The 18,315-nt window shown below is 40.6% G+C and overlaps 1 protein-coding gene across 4 annotated transcripts; it reads left to right on the top strand.

Moving 5' to 3' along the window:
- Positions 1-4,398: 4,398 nt before the first annotated feature.
- Positions 4,399-7,272, top strand: LOC147438045 (serine/threonine-protein kinase SRK2A-like). 4 transcript variants are annotated; one of them, XM_086487418.1, is made up of 9 exons: positions 4,403-4,933; positions 5,130-5,204; positions 5,287-5,388; positions 5,484-5,537; positions 5,870-5,962; positions 6,049-6,165; positions 6,231-6,335; positions 6,420-6,518; positions 6,594-7,272. In XM_086487418.1, exons 1-9 carry the CDS (start codon positions 4,736-4,738, stop codon positions 6,864-6,866), a joined length of 1,116 nt encoding a protein of 371 aa, XP_086343544.1. In that variant the 5' UTR covers positions 4,403-4,735; the 3' UTR covers positions 6,867-7,272. The 4 variants fall into 4 exon arrangements, with proteins under 4 accessions (XP_086343542.1, XP_086343543.1, XP_086343544.1 ...); XM_086487419.1 differs by having other exon boundaries at positions 4,406-4,933; positions 6,049-6,141; XM_086487416.1 differs by having other exon boundaries at positions 4,399-4,933; positions 6,420-7,272.
- Positions 7,273-18,315: the final 11,043 nt, after the last annotated feature.

Raw genomic sequence — 18,315 nt, forward strand, 5'->3', positions numbered from 1 at the left:
ATTTGATCAATTGAGCTTACTCTCCTTGTATAGAGGAGCAAAGCTTTCCTCCGTAGGTACTTAGCACATTTTTAAAAAAAACCTAATGACTAGAAACAAGATTCTGATCCAAGGAGTGACGAGAGAGAGAGAGAGAGAGAGAGAGAGAGAGAGAGAGAGAGAGAGAGAGAGAGAGAGAGAGAGAGAGATAGGGGGCATGAGAAATCGTGAGAGGGAGAAGGGAGGTGCCTTAGTTTTTTTTTTTAAAGGAGGGAGAGAGGGACAGTGGGAGGAAGTGTTTAAAAAAAAACAAAAGCCCCAAGACACTAGTGAGGTCAAATCGCTAGTGCCTTGGTTTTTTTTAAATTAAAAAAACACTCCCTTTCACTCCCCCTCTCTCCCTCTTTAAAACAAGTGAAAGAATCACGGTGGCTTTCTAAAATAATTAGAACGTGGTAAAATAATTAGGTTGAGTTTAAGTAGAATCTGTGTTCAAAATAGGATTGCCTCAGCTTAGCCTTGAGCCGTTGAAAATGGAAACTACTTGGTTGCAAACCATGGTAAAGGAAGAAAAACTGGTGAAATATATGAGAAAATAGTTCAAAAATCCTACAAATTTTAAAATTTATACGAGTATTTTTGGTTCACTTCTTTGTGGGAAGAAAACTTAGTCGACGACCGCTTAATAAAAGAGACTTTCCTAAATATTGACTAGAACCAAGTTATGGAATGTAAGAAAAGTCAAGCCATGCGAGGCTGTGAAATGAAATGTGAAATTAAAACAACTCATTAAATATGTGTGTGTGTGTCCCCAGTAGGTGTGTGTGTATCCCCAATTCTGGAACCAAGTGGATTATCCGGTATCTTGGGAGATGCTTTGGATAAAGTTGAAGTGAAAAAGGGGGAGCAAACACGTGGAAAGAGAAAGGGGGAAGGAAAAAATAAAGCATTAAAAAAGTATTTATCTATTATATATATTTTGCATTGTTAGGCGATAGAGGTTAGACTGCACGTAGATTGGTGTAGAGGAGGCTTGACTCTCCTCGTAGATGGCGACCTCTCTCTCTCTCGTTTGTCTGCAATGGCGACCTCTCTCTCTCTCTCTCTCTCTCTCTCTCTCGGTGTGCCTATGTGTTTGTCTCATCGCCTCGAGTTCGCACCTGCAGAGTCCCGCGGGGGGGGGGGGGCGTGCAGAGAGGGTGTCCATGACGTGGTTATATTAAATCATGGTGGATAGAAAGACAGAGATGGCGGGCGTCACCAATGCGCAGAGACAGAGGGATACTTTTTTTGCTGGTTCTCTCTCTCTCTCTCTCTCGTTTGTCTACGGCGTGTCTTGGACTACGAATGCCCCAGCAGAAGATGTTGCGTGGCAGACGGACGAGGCTATGGCCAGCGAGCTACAACGACAACAGGCGCAAGACGGCAAAGCAACATCTTGGTAGATTCGCGTTAATCGGGGTATAGACCTAGTAGTGTTCGAGAATGCCTATAGAATTTACTAGAATTATGCAAGTGAAGTTTCAATTTAACATTCTAAAACAATAAATGCAAAAAGAGTCAACACATGTAGGATATGAAATGAAAGTGAATAAAGATTCAAAGTAAGTCTCCATCGTGCACTCAAAACAATGAAAGTCTCCCTTACCAAGCACAACACTAAGGTTTCTTTTAGAAAGCAAAAAAAACCCAAAGCACCCCCACTCTCCCTCCCACCATTTCTCACACCCCCTCCCCTCTCTCTCTCTCTCTCTCTCTCTCTCTCTCTCTCTCTCGGATGGGAGGGGCGAGGTAGTGGGAGACATAGAGAGAGAAAGGGAACAGGGGTGCGGAGAGAGAGAGAGGGAGGGAGTTTTTTTTTAAAGAGGCACTAGCGATATCGTTAGTCTCTTTTTTTTTTTGAGAGGGGAGGGGGGGGGAGTATTTAAAAAAAGAAAAAAGGAAAAATCCCTAGTGTCTCTTATGTGTGAGAGAGAGAGAGAGAAGGGGAATAAGGGGAAGGGGAGGGGCTGGAGAGAGGGAAGAGGGAGGGGCAGGTGAAGAGAGAGAGGTAGGGGGCGGATAGAGAGAGGCATTTGCAGGTGGCGACGACGATTTATGGGCGACAACAAGCGGGTGGATACGACATTGTTTCTTGCAGTAGTTGACGACGATGGCGTGGCTACAAAGGACATGCGACAGTGCTGTAGTTAAAAATGTTGAAGGGCGGTGAAACTGGCGGCAGCTTGCACTGTAGTAGACGCACGACCACAATGCTGTGAGGCGACGCAAGGCGATATTGATAGTAGGGACGTAGCTGATGGGTGACATTGACAGTAGAGGCAGAACTGACGACGACATTGGATAGCAGGGGGCGACGAGTTTGTGCGAGCAACGCTAATGGGTAGTGAGGCAACACAGGTCGGCGTGTAGCCAACAACCTACCGATGAAGAGCAAGAGAGTGGGCGTGAGAGGCGAAGGTGGGAGAGAGAGAGAGAGCTCGGGGGGAGAGAGAGAGCCCAAGTGAGAGTCTTCCATGCCAATGCCACGAGCTCTACTCTCCATCCCCCTCGTCAAAACTAGATACCTTATCTCCAAGAAAATCCTCATTATCCAATGATTGGAGATTAAGGTAGGTGTGTGGGCCCGTTTCTATGCAAAGCTTCACCAATCTCTGATACCAATGTTACATCCACATAATGCCGCTACGGGCATTACACCACAAGAGGGTTAGGTCGCCAAGCTCACCACGCAACTAATGAGACAATGAAGTTACCTCTCATCTGCCGACCCTATTTAGAAATGTGGCGTGCCGTCCACATGGTAAAGAAGTTATGATCAAAAGAGTGAACTGCTGTCTACTAGGTCATGATTAGTGAGTGTTTGCTACCATCACACCCAATCTCTTTTGAAATTGATTGCACTATATAAAATTGGTGGTGTTCATCGTTGGCAGTTCTACAATCACTTTGTTTCGACTTGAGAGAGAAGCTTGCGGTTTGTGCCATGTTGTGTTGCCATTATATGATAATATAGATGGTCAAGCACTCTTTTTGTTTGTGTGTGTGTGTGTATGTGTGTGTGTGTGTGTGTGAGAGAGAGAGAGAGAGAGAGAGAGAGAGAGAGAGATCCCTTTGGTATCCTCTTGGAAGACACACAAAGGCCTCAAAATTCACATGTATTTTAGTAAAGCTTGGGGTCTCTATGGGTGTCCATATCCATGAGATCCATGCTAGCTCACATGATAGTGAGAGAAAGAAAGCCCTACTTAAGAATGGTGATCTTTTGTATGTGCATGACCTTCTTGTGTATAATTCGGAGAGAAGAAGGGGTGGGTTAATAGGGTAGGTGAGCCGTGTGAGACACGAGGTGTGGAAAAACGTGGCTTGCAACTTGCAAGAGGCATATTGCTTCGTTTTGTAATGCCAAATAGGAGAAAGGGAAGCATGGCAATAAAAATATCACAAGGGGAAGGTGGGTTGGAAAGCTCCATTTTAAAGTGGGGACCAAATAAAATAATGACACTTGTTAAAACAATGCAACTTGCTCAATTTCACATTTTCTCTTTCCTTGTGATATTATTGAGGGCAAATTCTTTTCCTAGAAGAAGTAATTGTTATATGCAAGAATAGCTAAATCTTTTTTTTCCCATCAAAACGTTGGGAAATTGATTAGAGAGAAACAAAAATATACAACCAATAGCTAAATCTTTGTTTTCCGTCATGTGCAATCTACTTAACATAATATGGCGGAGGGGAGTTTCCTTTACACGTGGCGTAAGCTTCAAGATGAAGGGTAGATTTCAAAAGAGGGAGAGAGAAAGAGAAAGAGGTCGCCGAAGGCAGCTGGCCATACTAGTTATCTATACAATTATAATGGGGGAAGGGATTCCGTCCCCTCCCTCCAGACATGTCTCGACACGAGCTTCAATCGACAGTGTCCCCTGCAGCCTCTGGGCACACTGAGAGAGAGAGAGAGAGAGAGAGAGAGAGAGAGAGAGAGACGGGCGAAGCTCGCCGATCGTACTAGTGCAATATAAAGATTATAGAGGAAGGGCATAAACGAATGATTGTCATAGCCGAGGGGTAGACTATTTGTATGGGTTGATTTAGACCAAAGCTTTAACAATGCTTAACAAGATAAATATGATATTTACCAACACAAACAAACAAGTAGTAACTATGGATATAATTGAATACATTATGAATCGCTGCTAGCAATGCCGCAGCGGGACGATGTAGCGTTTTGCATGATCGATCCGCATGCGGTACTATTAGTAAATCTACTATATTATGTTCTTCTTTGTTATGTCCAAATAATATTTCGATTATTCTACATTTTCTATTATTTTTGGGCAAATTTTTTCCCAAATATTTTGGATATCGGGAAGATTTGCAATTTGCATCACATTTATGGTATTTTGTTGGAGCTCTTCTGGATGATCGTTTTCTGTGATTGATTTTCCTTGTATGTCATAGTTGAATTCGATCTTCATTGTCTCTCCGCGTTGACCATTGCTGCAGACCCCGTAGCTATGGAGTCCTTTTGAAGAATGCGAAACCCTAACCCGAAGACGTCACGCCTGCCTGTCGGTCTCCTCTTCATTGCTTCTTTCGCGGCGACGACGATGGTCCCGAATCAGTTGCGAAAGCTCCGAGTTGGTCGTACCTGCGCTTGAGCTTCACGCACACCATCGAACCTTCATCCAGACCCAAAGTTTTATCTGACAGGGAGCTCCGTGTTACCATCTTTACCTCCCATTCTTACACAGCAGGAATGGATCGTGTTGTCCCAGCCGCTGCTCCTCCCATTCTCGGTGGGGGCACCTCACTGGAAATTCCCATCTTGCACGACAATGATCGATACAAGCACGTCAAGGACATTGGATCCGGGAACTTTGGAGTGGCCTGCCTAATGCGCGACGAAGCCTCGAGAGAACTTGTTGCTGTGAAGTACATTGAGCGAGGTGGGAAGGTATGCGTGCAACAGTTTTGCTTCTGGTTTCTCTTTACAAAGACAATTGCAGCACTGTGAGACTTCATTTCACTTCACGGCTCACTACACAGATTAAATAGCCATGGAATCTGGAGCTGAAGCTCTTTGTGGTTTCATGGGGTTTTGCTGCAGCATCATTGTGTATGCTTCTGTGTAATGTTAATTGGCCGTGCAGATTGATGAGAATGTGACGAGAGAGATCGTGAACCACAGGTCATTACTCCATCCTAACATAGTCAGATTCAAAGAGGTAGATTCTGATCTTGATACACAGGTTCACTCTGTGGCATGTTGTTTCCTTGCTATCTTAAACATGTATGTTACTGTGGCAGGTTTTTCTGACTCCCACTCATTTGGCCATAGTAATGGAGTATGCCGCGGGTGGGGAGCTGTTTGAACGTATCTGCAGAGCTGGCCGGTTCAGTGAAGATGAGGTATGCGATTAAAGCTTTTTAATGAATTCATGACATACCGACAGCTGCAAGGCACTTTTTAACGACCTTTAACTTGCTACTGGCTCTCACTTCAGGCTCGTTTCTTCTTCCAGCAGCTCATTTCTGGCGTCAGTTATTGTCACAAGATGGTACACTCTTTGTTTCCATGGTTCATTGTTGTAGTGGGTTAACACCATCACAGCCGTGCTACTGCATTGTTCTCTTATCACCATTGTGCTCTTATGCATATTACATGTGTTTGTTCGGACACACAAGGCACGGGAATTTGTTATGACAAGTATTGTGTATGTGCCCGCTGTGACACACATCTCATATGCCTTTGTCAGGATTGTGAATCCGTGTTTGCTCCTTTCTTTTGGGTAGCAGCATGCATTATTGGCCTAACCTTTCAGTTTTATTGAAGGATTAACATAGAGGCTAATATCTTAATTTCTTTAAGTCAAGACGATATTTGTTTCAGGAAATCTGCCACCGTGACTTGAAGTTGGAAAACACCTTGCTCGATAGTAGTCCTGCTCCTCGGTTGAAGATATGCGACTTTGGTTATTCTAAGGTTGCCTTTTATCTTTACTAATTTCGTTCCAAACGAGAATGTAGATGAGTTAATCATTGGGCTGATACATCCGTTTGTCATGGTAGTCATCTGTATTGCACTCACAACCAAAGTCTACGGTTGGAACACCAGCTTACATTGCACCAGAGGTGTTGTCAAAGAAGGAATACGATGGGAAGGTATTTTTAACATACGATGGGAAGGTAATTTTGACATGATTCTGCTTCCTATAGGCGCACCTCTTGATTCATACTCTTCTCTTGTCCAGATTGCAGATGTCTGGTCCTGTGGTGTAACCTTGTATGTAATGTTAGTGGGAGCATACCCATTTGAGGACCCGGAGGATCCCCGTAACTTCCGCAAGACCATTCAGGTATGGGTGTTTTCCCTCCACCATGCACGCTGCATTTCACATTTCGTGTCTTTTTGAGGCGGCTCGTCTGCGATTTTTATGCAGAGAATTGTTAATGTTCAATGGTCAATCCCGGATCAGCTTTCAATTTCAAATGAGTGTCAGAATCTACTTTCTCAAATATTTGTTGGAGATCCCACTCAAGTAAGTTGTGAAGATTGTGATTGTAATGCAATTGAAGCTTACACATTCATCTTGTTGGTCTGTTGGCTTGAGCAGAGGATAACAATGCCAGAGATTAAGATGCATGAGTGGTTTTTGAGAAATCTACCTGCGGATCTTACTGACGGTGCTGCCTTCGGTAGTGAGTATGAAAATGAATGTTCTCAGACGGTTGAGGAGATCCATCGCATATTGGCGGAGGCAAGGATTGCTGTGGCTGGTTATGGTTTAGGCCATTATTTCCCTGATGAGAACCTCGATCTTGATGACATGGATGCTGACAATGACCTCGATATAGAGAGCAGTGGAGAGTATGTAAGTGCGATCTAAAGGGCTTTTATGTGATGGTTGCTCTGACTAGAAGCTTGTGTGCAAAGAGGTGTCGTCCTGTTGACACCCTGCCCTCTTATTGTGATCTTTGGGGTTGGTGGTTGTGAGGCTCGAGTGAATGGGTTTGTAAAGTACACGAGGACCAGAACATATATTGTCTGAAACCAGTGTAAGCTGGTTGAAGGTTGCCGTCTCAGTATATGGTAAGGTAGGTAGGGTTATCACAGTAGGACCCTATGGGGACTCGTTGAAATGCTGAATTGACTGCCATTGTTATTGTACTCTTAAGAAATCCATCACGTACCGAAGGGATCTTTTTTGTATTGGAGCACATTGAACCTATAAACCAAACTCTGCACCTTGTATTTTTTAAAGCATGCCATAGCTTGATTGCGCTTGAGTGTCTTGGATCTGTGTTGGGTCCAGTGTGTGAATGAAGGATTTCCATACACTGAAAAATTCTGACTTTGGGCTTGTCAAAGGTTTGGAGGACAGTAGTTTGTCAAAAAGGCCAGGCAGCTCGTCTGCATGGATTTAAATTTCTAGGGGAGTCTGTTTTCTAGTGTCCATCATATGAGATAATGGTAGATGTATCTTGACAACTTCTATCTAGATGCTTACTTGGCCGCACATGTAGCAAGCTGGTTTGAGTGTTAGGCTCATCGTGTGAGATAATGCTAGGTGTTTCTTGATGACATGCAGCTGATGCTTAGTTGCATTCGAACTTCTAGAGTTGATCATCGTGTAGTTGGATGCATTTTGCCACGTAAGCGTGCTTGCTGCTGTTGGTGATTGTTGCAATGTTTTCTATGTTCAAAACTCTCGACAGTGGTTTGCAAAGGTTGGAATGCTTGAAAATGGATGGTGTCCAGCAAAGACCTCCTTTGATGTTCAAAGTTAGTGATTAACTGGATGGTGTAAATCAAAGACCTCCTTGAACTTGGGAATTTGAGAAGGAACTTCATCATAGTTAGTAGTAGATTGCTTGTGCGTGCGTGCGTGTGTGTGTGTGTGTGTGTGTAGGGAGATAGTTGATGTGTGTGTTTGTGTTCTTACTATAGAAAAGAGTGTGTTTGTGTAGAGAGAGAGAGAGAGAGAGAGAGAGAGAGAGAGAGAGAGGTTCTTTCTCAATAAATCAAATACTTGTAAGGTTCTCTTCATGTTCATCCATTAATTCACTAGAACAAGGTTATCACGAAAAAAGAGCAATTACAAAATCTTGTAAGATGATTCATCATGCAAATGGAAGTAAATAGTTAACCCAAAAGGTGTAACCAGATTTGTAGTGCCTTGTGTGAGTGCTAAATGCAATTTTATAGATGGTTGGCTTATTGCATCATTTTTATCTCATGGTACCTTGTCTTGAGGTTGATTTTGATGAGGTACAAGCCCTTTCCAACTTTATTAAGTCATCTATCCAAGAAATAGGAAGTTTGATCTTCTTTAAGGCTCTATAGGCAATACAGTTATAGAAGATACCATTCCACTTATTGACAAAAAGCTTTGTGGTATAATATTAGCCTTTATGATTTCTTTATGTAGAGAATCTGAAATTCTCTTATTGAAAAAAGAGAGCATCAAATGGTAAACTAGGTTTATGAGTTTCCTATCCAGAACATCTTAAATTTGGGTTTGTATTTCTATTTTGGCGAGAGGAGTCATTCCAAGATGCTCTACAGAAAGGTTCAACAATGAATGATGTATAAATTATGGCCTTTTGGCCTAGATCATGGTATTCTAAGTGGAAAATCGTGCATGCGAAAATCTTGAAATTTTTTAGGAAGGATACTTCATGGAGAAACAGCTGTGTACGTTTTAGTTTGCTTGCTTATTTCTCTTTTTGCTTGTGTGAGACAAAAACACGACATTTTGTGAATCATGGATTGCTTGTAAATGAATGTGCTAATCTTTGTATATAAGCGAGAGAGAATGTGGACGGTAATCTATTTAATTCATAACAAAATGGGGTACCGATTATCTTATTAGTACCATGCAATCATGCAACCAAAAATGTTGTTTCTTGTGTAAAAATTTGTATGTTAATAATGTATAGATTTTCAACTTGATGCTTGCAATTGTATCTTTGGTTATTAAATATGGTTTTCTCTTTGTATTTTGATATGAACGGAGTGAGTGATAGTTGATATGCAAGACGTTCAGAGTTAAAATCACAACTACGTCACACAAGATGATGATGTTAGTGCCTTGCATTATGCGTTTGACCTAAAGTAAAGAGTGGGGCAAAATACGATTACCTGCTAAATTTTGGTTTTCATCGATTTGCTAGCTTGCTTGTAGCTTGAAAAGCCTGTAAGGCTTAGCATGTGAACTCAAAACTGTTTGAAGAAATGAATTGCAAAGATCATGTATATATTGAAGATGGTGACAAGGAGGAGAGAAGATGGTGATGGCGCTGTAAGCTCGAGCTAGAGAAGACATCATTTCCCAAGGAAACTAATGTTTCCACAAGCCTTCTTCGAGCACCTTTGGTGAAGCTCCTCCAATTCTTGGTGCATAAGGAAAAGTAACAATTGGCCGCTTTGTATATGATGCTTCAATCTTTAGCTTTGATTTTCCATTTCCAAGACCTTCAAACCAAGGCTTTGATACTAATGTTGGTCGAGGAATAGGAGTAACCTCTGTACTCTTCCAATGTCACGATCTCTACCATTCTTCCCAACATCAATGCAGACAACACATTTTAATTATGTAAACCTCTCTCTCTCTCTCTCTCTCTCTCTCTCTCTCTCTCGCAACTCTACTACCAAAAAGATTACTAGATTCCATGGCCAAGCACATAGAGATATCATAAGGAAGAATAAGAGAAACATTTCACACTATTGGCCTCAATCCTAGCTCCCAAAGTGCACGACACACTCTTGAACTTGGGTATTTGATATTTTTCTTAAAAGTTCATCCTAAGAAAAAGAGTGAAAGAACACTCATGTTCCGCCCTTTTTCAGGTTATTGTATTGACTATGAAATAGTGCTACATGTCATTTATGCTTCATTATGTGAAGACTCTTGAGCAAAATAAGCATAGCACCCATTGTTGCTTGTACTTTAACATAAAGAAGAATCAAGTTATTGGAACTTTCTTGAAAACAACCAAACATATAGTTTGTAAAACATAGATGGACTAAAGTATGTGTATCCCAACAAACAAATAGACTTCACGAGTATAGTATGCATAATTTAAATCACACTCGCTTTAGTGTTGCATACCACAATGGAGCCCAATATTCCTCGTAGAATACTGCTTCTAAAAACATTAATTACTGTCCTAAGTGGATCACTATTAAAACTATGCAATCATGAGATTCTGTTAATCCACCTTATAAGGTTTAAAAACTTAGAGTGCAAAGTGACACTAGGTTCACTATCGGTACTCAAGCCTACCTTCTAAGTTTGATCTTTGGAAGGTGATTATGATTTGAACAAGTGCTTACTCTTTGGTCTATGTGATTTCAACTTTCAAAATTGCCATCATAGTGCTTATCAAGTTCTCTCATAAAATGCCAAGTAGTTAGGAACAAAAAAGGTGTGACATTAATAGTTCTCTCATAGAGAATGCCAAGTAGCTAGGAACCTTTGACACAAAAAAGGTGTGACATGATGTGGCTAGTCCCAAGAAACTATCGTACTATCCATATTATGTGGCTAGTCCCAAGAAACTCTCATACTTTCCACTTATGAAGTATGTTTCAATAATTATCAATACCCTTGGATCCATTTAGTTTATCACTCCAAAATGTGAAACTGTGTGTAGAGAGAGTATCTTAAGACACCGATTCTATGGGGAGATCGATACTTCACTCACCTTGACTTTACACTCCTAAGCATAGGACGACCATGCTCAATGTGGACTTACCGAATTGCTTAATGAATCTATTCATATAAACCAAGAGGAGCCACTGCACTATACTCTAACCAAGAGCCATGCACTATACTCCTAAGTATAGGACATGCCATGCTGACCGTAAACCTTACACAGTTGCTTCATGAATATATTCATATCCTCTAACCAAGAGCCACTATACTATACTCTCTTGTACACTACTATCCTACCTTCATGCCTTACGCATTGAAATATTCATTAGACTTGTAGATTACATACTAATTCTTTTATCTAACTTAGGTATTGCCAAAGTATTATCAAGCCTTGCTTATGCTCAATATTCTAGCATGACACCTATTACCATGATATGGTAGTGATGTGTGTGAACACATTGAAGACCACTAGGTTTGTGTACTGCTGCAAGTGCCCTAGTCTTAAAGAATAGGATTAAACACCCTTTGTTCTTGTTGAGGCGGGCGGGGAGTATATGTCTAAAGAATTCAGTGCACTTTTGATGAGTTGTGGAATACGATACCAATATACAATGCCATATACCCCTCAAAAAAATGGTCTTGGCGAGAGGAAAAACATGTCACTTATGGAGATAGTATGAATAATGGTCATAAGTTAAGCTTTTCTAGTTGCGGTTTTGCCATCAGCCGTCGTCATCTGTGTTGGATTTGTACTAAATTGGTGCCCCACTAAAGCATTACACTCCATCTGAGGCTTGGCATGGCAAGTAGCCATCTATTGGTCACTCATTTTTCAATGCATATTTACAAGATGTAATTGATGAGGATAGGGCTGAAAATGAGAAGGCTAGAAGTGTATGAAAATTATTGGTCTAAACCTTGTATGATAGAAAACTTGTGTGCAGCTTTGTCTAGTCATACTCGTTTTAGTTTCTTTCCTCGATTTTATGCATCAAATCATTATGTGTTGGATGTATCTAATATGTACAAGGAGGAAGAAACTTGGTCATTTGATGAAGCACAAAATTCAAAAATTGATTGGTTGCGACACAATCTAATATGATGTTTTTGTCAAGAATGATTCATGGTCTTTGTGCGATTTGCCTCTTAGAAAAGTTCCATTGGTACTAAGTGGATTTTCAAGTTGAAACTTAAGCCTGATGGTAGTATTGACTGCTATAAGGCTACATTTACAACAAAAGGATATGCTGAAGAGAAGGGCTTTGATTTTGATGAGACATTGGCTTCTGCTTGTCGTATGACGATCATTTGTAGCATTTGTGCATTAACAGCTTCTGCACCCATAAAGTATAACTAGCTTGGTTTAGAAAAAAAAATTGCACTCGCTCTTGAGAATCTTTGAATAAGGGTTGAATGTACATTGGTTGGATATTAAGAGTGTATTTTTGAATGGTGATTCGCATGAGGCAGTGTATGTAGTGCAATCTCATGGTTTTGTTCAAAAAGGGCAAGAAAACAAGGTGTGCAAGCTTAAGAAGGCTATGTATGGTTTAAAGCAAGTTCCATGTGCTTCGTATGAAAAGATTCATGGCTACTTGGATGCATATGGTTTTCAGAATAGTCCAAATGAGAGCACTTTGTATGTCAAGCATGTGGATGATGATTTTCTAATCATTGTGCTCTATGTTGAGGACATATTGCTGCTCACTGCACCAAATGAGGGATATATTTTTTATTTTAAGGATTACCTGAATGCCTCTTTTGACATGTTAAATTTAGGGATTTTGCATCATTATTTGGGCATATAGTTTAAGCAACTTGATGGAGGTATTGCTTTGTGTCAAACAAAATACACTACGACATTGTTGCATAGATTTGGCCTTGAAGATTGCAAGCCTATTGCTACTTCTATGTAGGTAGGTCTGAAGCTTAGTATTAATGACACTGGAAACTTTGATGTCATTCTATATCAGCAAGCTACAAGATGCATGATTTATGTATGCATTATGATGCCAGATGTTCAATATATAGTCTCATAGGTGAACGAATTTATGCATGGCCCAAGGTCTACACATTGGAAGATAGTGAAGTGATCTTTTACTACTTGAGTGGAACTATACATATTTGGTTGTTTTTTCCCAAAAGGGGATCATTTCTACCAAACTTACATGCCTTTTTAGACTTGGATTGGGATGGATTCTATGACACACGAGTGTCCACAAGTGGGTTTTGTTTTATGCTTGCTAGATCATGAAGTATCCTAAAATGGTAATCTATAGCTATGATGCCAAGTACAAGGCATATTTCATAGGTATTGTTGAGTGTGTTTGGATCAATGCCTTTTGATTGACTTGTGTGTTGGGCACCACCATGATTGATATTGATAGTCAGAGTACTATTGAGTGTGTTTGGATCAGATGACTTGTGTGTTGGACACCACCATGATTGGTACAGATAGTCAAAGTGTTTTGACAGTTGTGAGGAACCGATTGTTCCATGCTCACATGAAGAACATTGCGGTGCATTATCATCATGTCAAGAAGTCTCTATAGGAGAGGTCCGCTCCTATGCAAGACAATTTGGCTGATATTTTCTCAAAAGCTACAAGTTCAAATCTTTTTGCAAAGCTTTGTGCTTACTCACCTTTGTGGACTGATCACATATGATTTGACACTTCCCTATACGTGAATGGCAGGTCTTGTTCACCGCATCACTCTCAGAGGGATTTCATACCATAATATGGTAGTGATGTGTGTGGATACACTTATGATTTCTGGGGCACTTTTTTCTCTTGCTAGGGTTTTTTTCCCCTCGGCTTGTATATACACCCATCATTCTAGGGGAAGCCTTATCTTTGTATTAGCACGCTTAGTAATATTACTTCCTATCTTGTGTGGTCTTGGGCCTTCTCCATATTTGCGTGCATTCAATCGTATTTCCAACAATACCTGGGTTGGCTTACTATAGTTTATAGCTTCTTTTAGCTAGCCCAGGTATTTCCAAACCTTGCTTATGGTCAACATTTTCTAGCCTGATACTTGATGTTGGTTATAGTGAAGAAATGAAGATATTTAATACACATATAGAATTTCCCTATGAAACATAATTTTTTATTGCAAAGTAAACCGCTCTCAAACCATGCTTTGCCCATTTAGCATACCAAACATTCTATTTGTGAAAACTTGAGAATTGACTATAGTATTCTACGAAAACATACTAGTGCCTGTCTACATTAATTTTAGCAATCCCTTCTACCCAAAGAATTGTAAATAAAGTATACCCCAACAAAGTTCACTTGCAACCAATCAATATATGCACATTCAATATCCCATACCAAAAAAAATGCCTAAGCTATGGATTTGGAGCGAACTTCCAAAACCATGATTGGCAACAACCAATGGGAAACAAAACAATGTATACTTTGTTGCTTGCACATCCCTAAAGTGAAGTCATACTACATTTTTTGGATGGGTTGGCTATTACCAAATTCAAACATGAGTATTTTTAAGCTATAATTTGAGACAACAGTCTCAAATTATCCTACTAGATGTCTCAACATGATCATTAAGGATGAGCAAAAGTCCATCCCATTAAGTGTGAAGTCTCTAGGGGGAGCATTATACTTCCTAACATTCATAGATGAGTCTACTAGAAAGGTGTGGGTTTATCTCTTGAAGTAGAAGAGAGACATCTTTAGTGTCTTTCAGAAGTTCTTAGCATTGGTAGACAACCAATTGGGTAGAAAGATTAAATCTTTGCGCAATGACAATGGAGGCGAGTATATCTCCTCTGAATTCAAGGACTTTTGCTATAAACAAGGCATTAGAAGACAACTTACAACACTTTACACACCCGCCCAAAATGGTGTGGTTGAGAGGATGAATAGAACCATTCAAAAACATGTCACTTCTATGTTGTCTACGGCCAACTTACCTCAAGAGATTTGGGGAGAAGCTATTACAATGACTGCTTACTTGATCAATCGGTTACTAAAGTACAAGGTTCTGCAGTGAGATGTGGACGAGCAAAGAGCCCAATTATGATAGATTACGTGTATTTGGGTGTGAGGCATTCTCACATGTGCCAAAAGCGCTTAGACAAAGCTGGACCGCAAATCACACAAGTGCATCTTCATTGGTTGGATATGGTGTGGGCGGAGAGATGGAATAATGTTTGCACTCGGAATTGAAGAAGGTTATACGGAGCTCACAGGTCATATTCAACAAGTCTAAGATGCATAAAAAGACAGTCATAGACATTGAGTATTGCAGAGTACGATTTGAGGATGTTGCCTCACTACCAATTACATAGAATGTTGGACGTGCTAGTGATGCACCTTCCACTAGTACACACACACATGTTGCTCGAGAAAGAGCAAAATCCAACAGTCAGGCACTTTGGATATCTACTCATACATCTCCTGCACCTGAGGGTTTTGAGCCATGATTAGACTACTTGCTAGTCATTGATTGCGGTGAACTCACTTGCTACAAAGAGGCCATTCAAATGGATGATAGCGTGAAGTGGGAAGATGCTATGCAATTTGCCTATAGCTGCCTATAGCCCGATTTTAGCCAATGAAACTTGAGAATTGATAGAGTTACCATCAGGTAAACAGGCATTGCCATTCAAATGGGTGTATAAGAATAAGTATATTACATATGATCCCGAGTCTAAGTATAAGGCTAGATTGGTTGCTAAAGGGTTCAAGCAACCAAAAGGTGTGGATTTTGATGAAATCTTTTCTCCAGTGGTCAAGGTGACTACATTGCATCTTGTCGAGGACTTGGAATTGGTCCAAATAGATGTGAAGACAACGTTTCTTCATGGGGATCTTGAAGAGGATGTCTACATAAAACAACCAAAGGGTTTTGCGATAAAGCCTGAGAAGCCAACACGGGCAAAACCGGTGTGTAGACTCAACAAATTTTTGTATGGATTAAAGCAAGGTTCAAGGCAATGGTACATCAAGTTTGATAAGTACATTCAATCCCAGGGTTATGTAAGGAGCCAAGTGGATCACTGCTTGTACACAAGGAGGTTAAATGATGGTTCCCTCACCATTCTGATTTTGTATGTGGATGATATGCTCATAGCCGAGAAGTCAAAAGATGAGATTGCACTTCTCAAGGATGCCTTAAGTGAGCAGTTTGCTATGAAAGATTTGGGTGATGCACATCATTTTCTTGGTATGCGTATCAAGAGAGATTGCAAACGTGGTATACCTTAGCTTTCACAAGAAGAGTATATTCACAAGGTCTTGCAACATTTTAATATGCAAGGGAGAAAAGCATTGAGTACCCCAATGGTTGTATACAAAAAACTTAGCAAGCATGATTGTCCCAAATTGGATGTTGAAAAGGTTGAGATGGCAAAGGTGCCGTATTCTTTGGTAGTCGGCAGTCTCATGTTCTCCATGGTTAGCACCACACGGGTAGACATTGCATATGTAGTGGAAGTTGTCAGTATGTTTATGACAAATCCAAGCAGAAAGCATTGGGAAGTAGTGAAGCACATCTTGAGATACATCAAGGAATCACCCGGAAAGTGCTTACACTTTGGGAATAGTGATGCATCCATAGTTGGATACATTGATTTGGATTATGCGGGTTGTGTGGACATGAGGCGATTTACATTTGGTTATGTTTTCTTGTTTGCTGGAGCGGCAATTTCTTAGAGCTCATGTATCCAGAATTGGACTTCGTCTTCCACCACTAAGGGAGAGTATATTATAGTTTCCAGTTCCAGTAAGGAAGCTGTGTGGTTATCTCGTCTAGTGGGAGACCTTGGTATACACCAGACTCCATTGCTACATTATGACAATCAGCTGAGATTGCATTAGCAAAGAACCCTGTGTTTCACTCCAAGTCAAAACACATAGAGGTCAGGTATCATGTGGTACATGATATTTTGGCTAGTAAACACATTGAGTTAGTCAAAGTTCACACGGATGAAAACCCAGCGGATGCTCTAACAAAGAGTTTAGCCTCATAGTGGTTTGCACATTGCATAGAGATAATGGACGTAGGGTGAAGCTACACTCACGCTTCACGTTTGTAAACTTGTACATAATAGCACCTGCATTCTTTAGCCACTTGGGCCATGTTGGCCTTCAAGTGGGAGATTGTTGGGTTTTAGGCCAAATGGCCGACAGGTAATGGCCGGCCGCCCATCTACATTTTTTTTGTTATAATGAAGAATAAGGAGATGAGAGTCCATTCTTTTATATGCTCCACCAAAACCTACTGTGTATGCTCATCCTCTTCACCTTCTCTCCTTCCCTTGCACTCATGGATCACCGCATCTACAATGCTTACCTTGAGTTGACAAACCACTCGACCCAAGTGGTTATGCCATGTCAATTGAGGCTTCATCTACTTGATGATCACAAACACCATGCAATTTTACGTATAAGATGAATGGGTTCCTTCCTAGGAGACGAGGAAGTAGCTAGACCCTTCCAACATGCCTTAAATCAAACTCCAAAGGGGCTCAATCTCTGAAGCTGTGATTTTTTTTGTTAGCCTAGGAAAAGGTTACTAATTAGCACCTCAATGTGATCCTCAAGCACATACAAATCCAATATTGAAGAGAATTTTTTCTTCCTATTTACTTGCACAAAGCCCCATCATGTTAAATGGCTCTAAATTGAGAATTTTCCTACAATAAGCATGTCATTGCAAAGTGTGCTAAATAATAGAGAAGCAAGTTCACCAAGCTTGCTTATCTATAATGGGTCTATAATAAAGCTACAAATTGGGTTGCTAACCCTTCAACTACTCAAGATGATGTTGATGAAAGGGGTGTCCAGTCATGAATTGCCCCTCCATGGGAGCAACAACAAAAGGAGGCTCAAGAAGTCAAAATTTTGATAAGAAAGGCATGCTTTGACCACTCTACCAATACAACAAGGAATCTAAAACAGGAGGAAACAACAATTTAAAGAAATTGGCAACCTATTGATGTTTCACTTGTGGTGTGGAGCAGCTATGACCCGTCCTAGGAAGAGGGCATGACACCTCTTCATTGTCTCAAGAAATATCCTCTTAGGCAGTTGTAACATCTACCTGTCATATATCTCCTCATGGTGGAATGATGATGCCAATTATAAACAAGTGACTGAAATCCAAGCTAGTTACACAAATGGTATATCACAAAGAGCTACCATTGCATATGCTTAGGGATAGATATCAACTAAGGTCCATAGCTTCAATGGATAATGGCTTATGCCTATATGAACATGAGAAAGGCAATCACTTCAATCTTCTGACATTGAAGGCTGATGTGTTAAGTGAGAGTAATAGACCATGGAGTTATATGGTGATCAAATATATATGCATGTAACATGGCTCAGATAAAGTATAGATTTGGAGAGAGCAATGAATATCACCGCTAGCATGCATCTTGTGATGAAATCAAGATACCTACCATGAGTGAATGCCTTAGCTTTTAGTCAATGCCAAAGATTTTTTCTCCTCCTGTCAACTCACCCACAAGGTCACCTCCTAAATCATGGTCAAGGAGGTAAATTTTATCTCGAACAACAATGGATCTTCTCCAACCAATTTCATGGAGCAACAAGCACACAATGTCAAATTGACCAAGTACAAACTGCAAATTTCTTTGAAAATCTTGCAAAAGAGGGTGAAGGGAAATCAAAGGATGATTTTATTCTAAA

Source organism: Adiantum capillus-veneris, chromosome 17, assembly GCF_014529385.1.
Source record: "Adiantum capillus-veneris isolate H3 chromosome 17, ASM1452938v2, whole genome shotgun sequence".
Lineage (NCBI taxonomy): Eukaryota > Viridiplantae > Streptophyta > Polypodiopsida > Polypodiales > Pteridaceae > Adiantum > Adiantum capillus-veneris.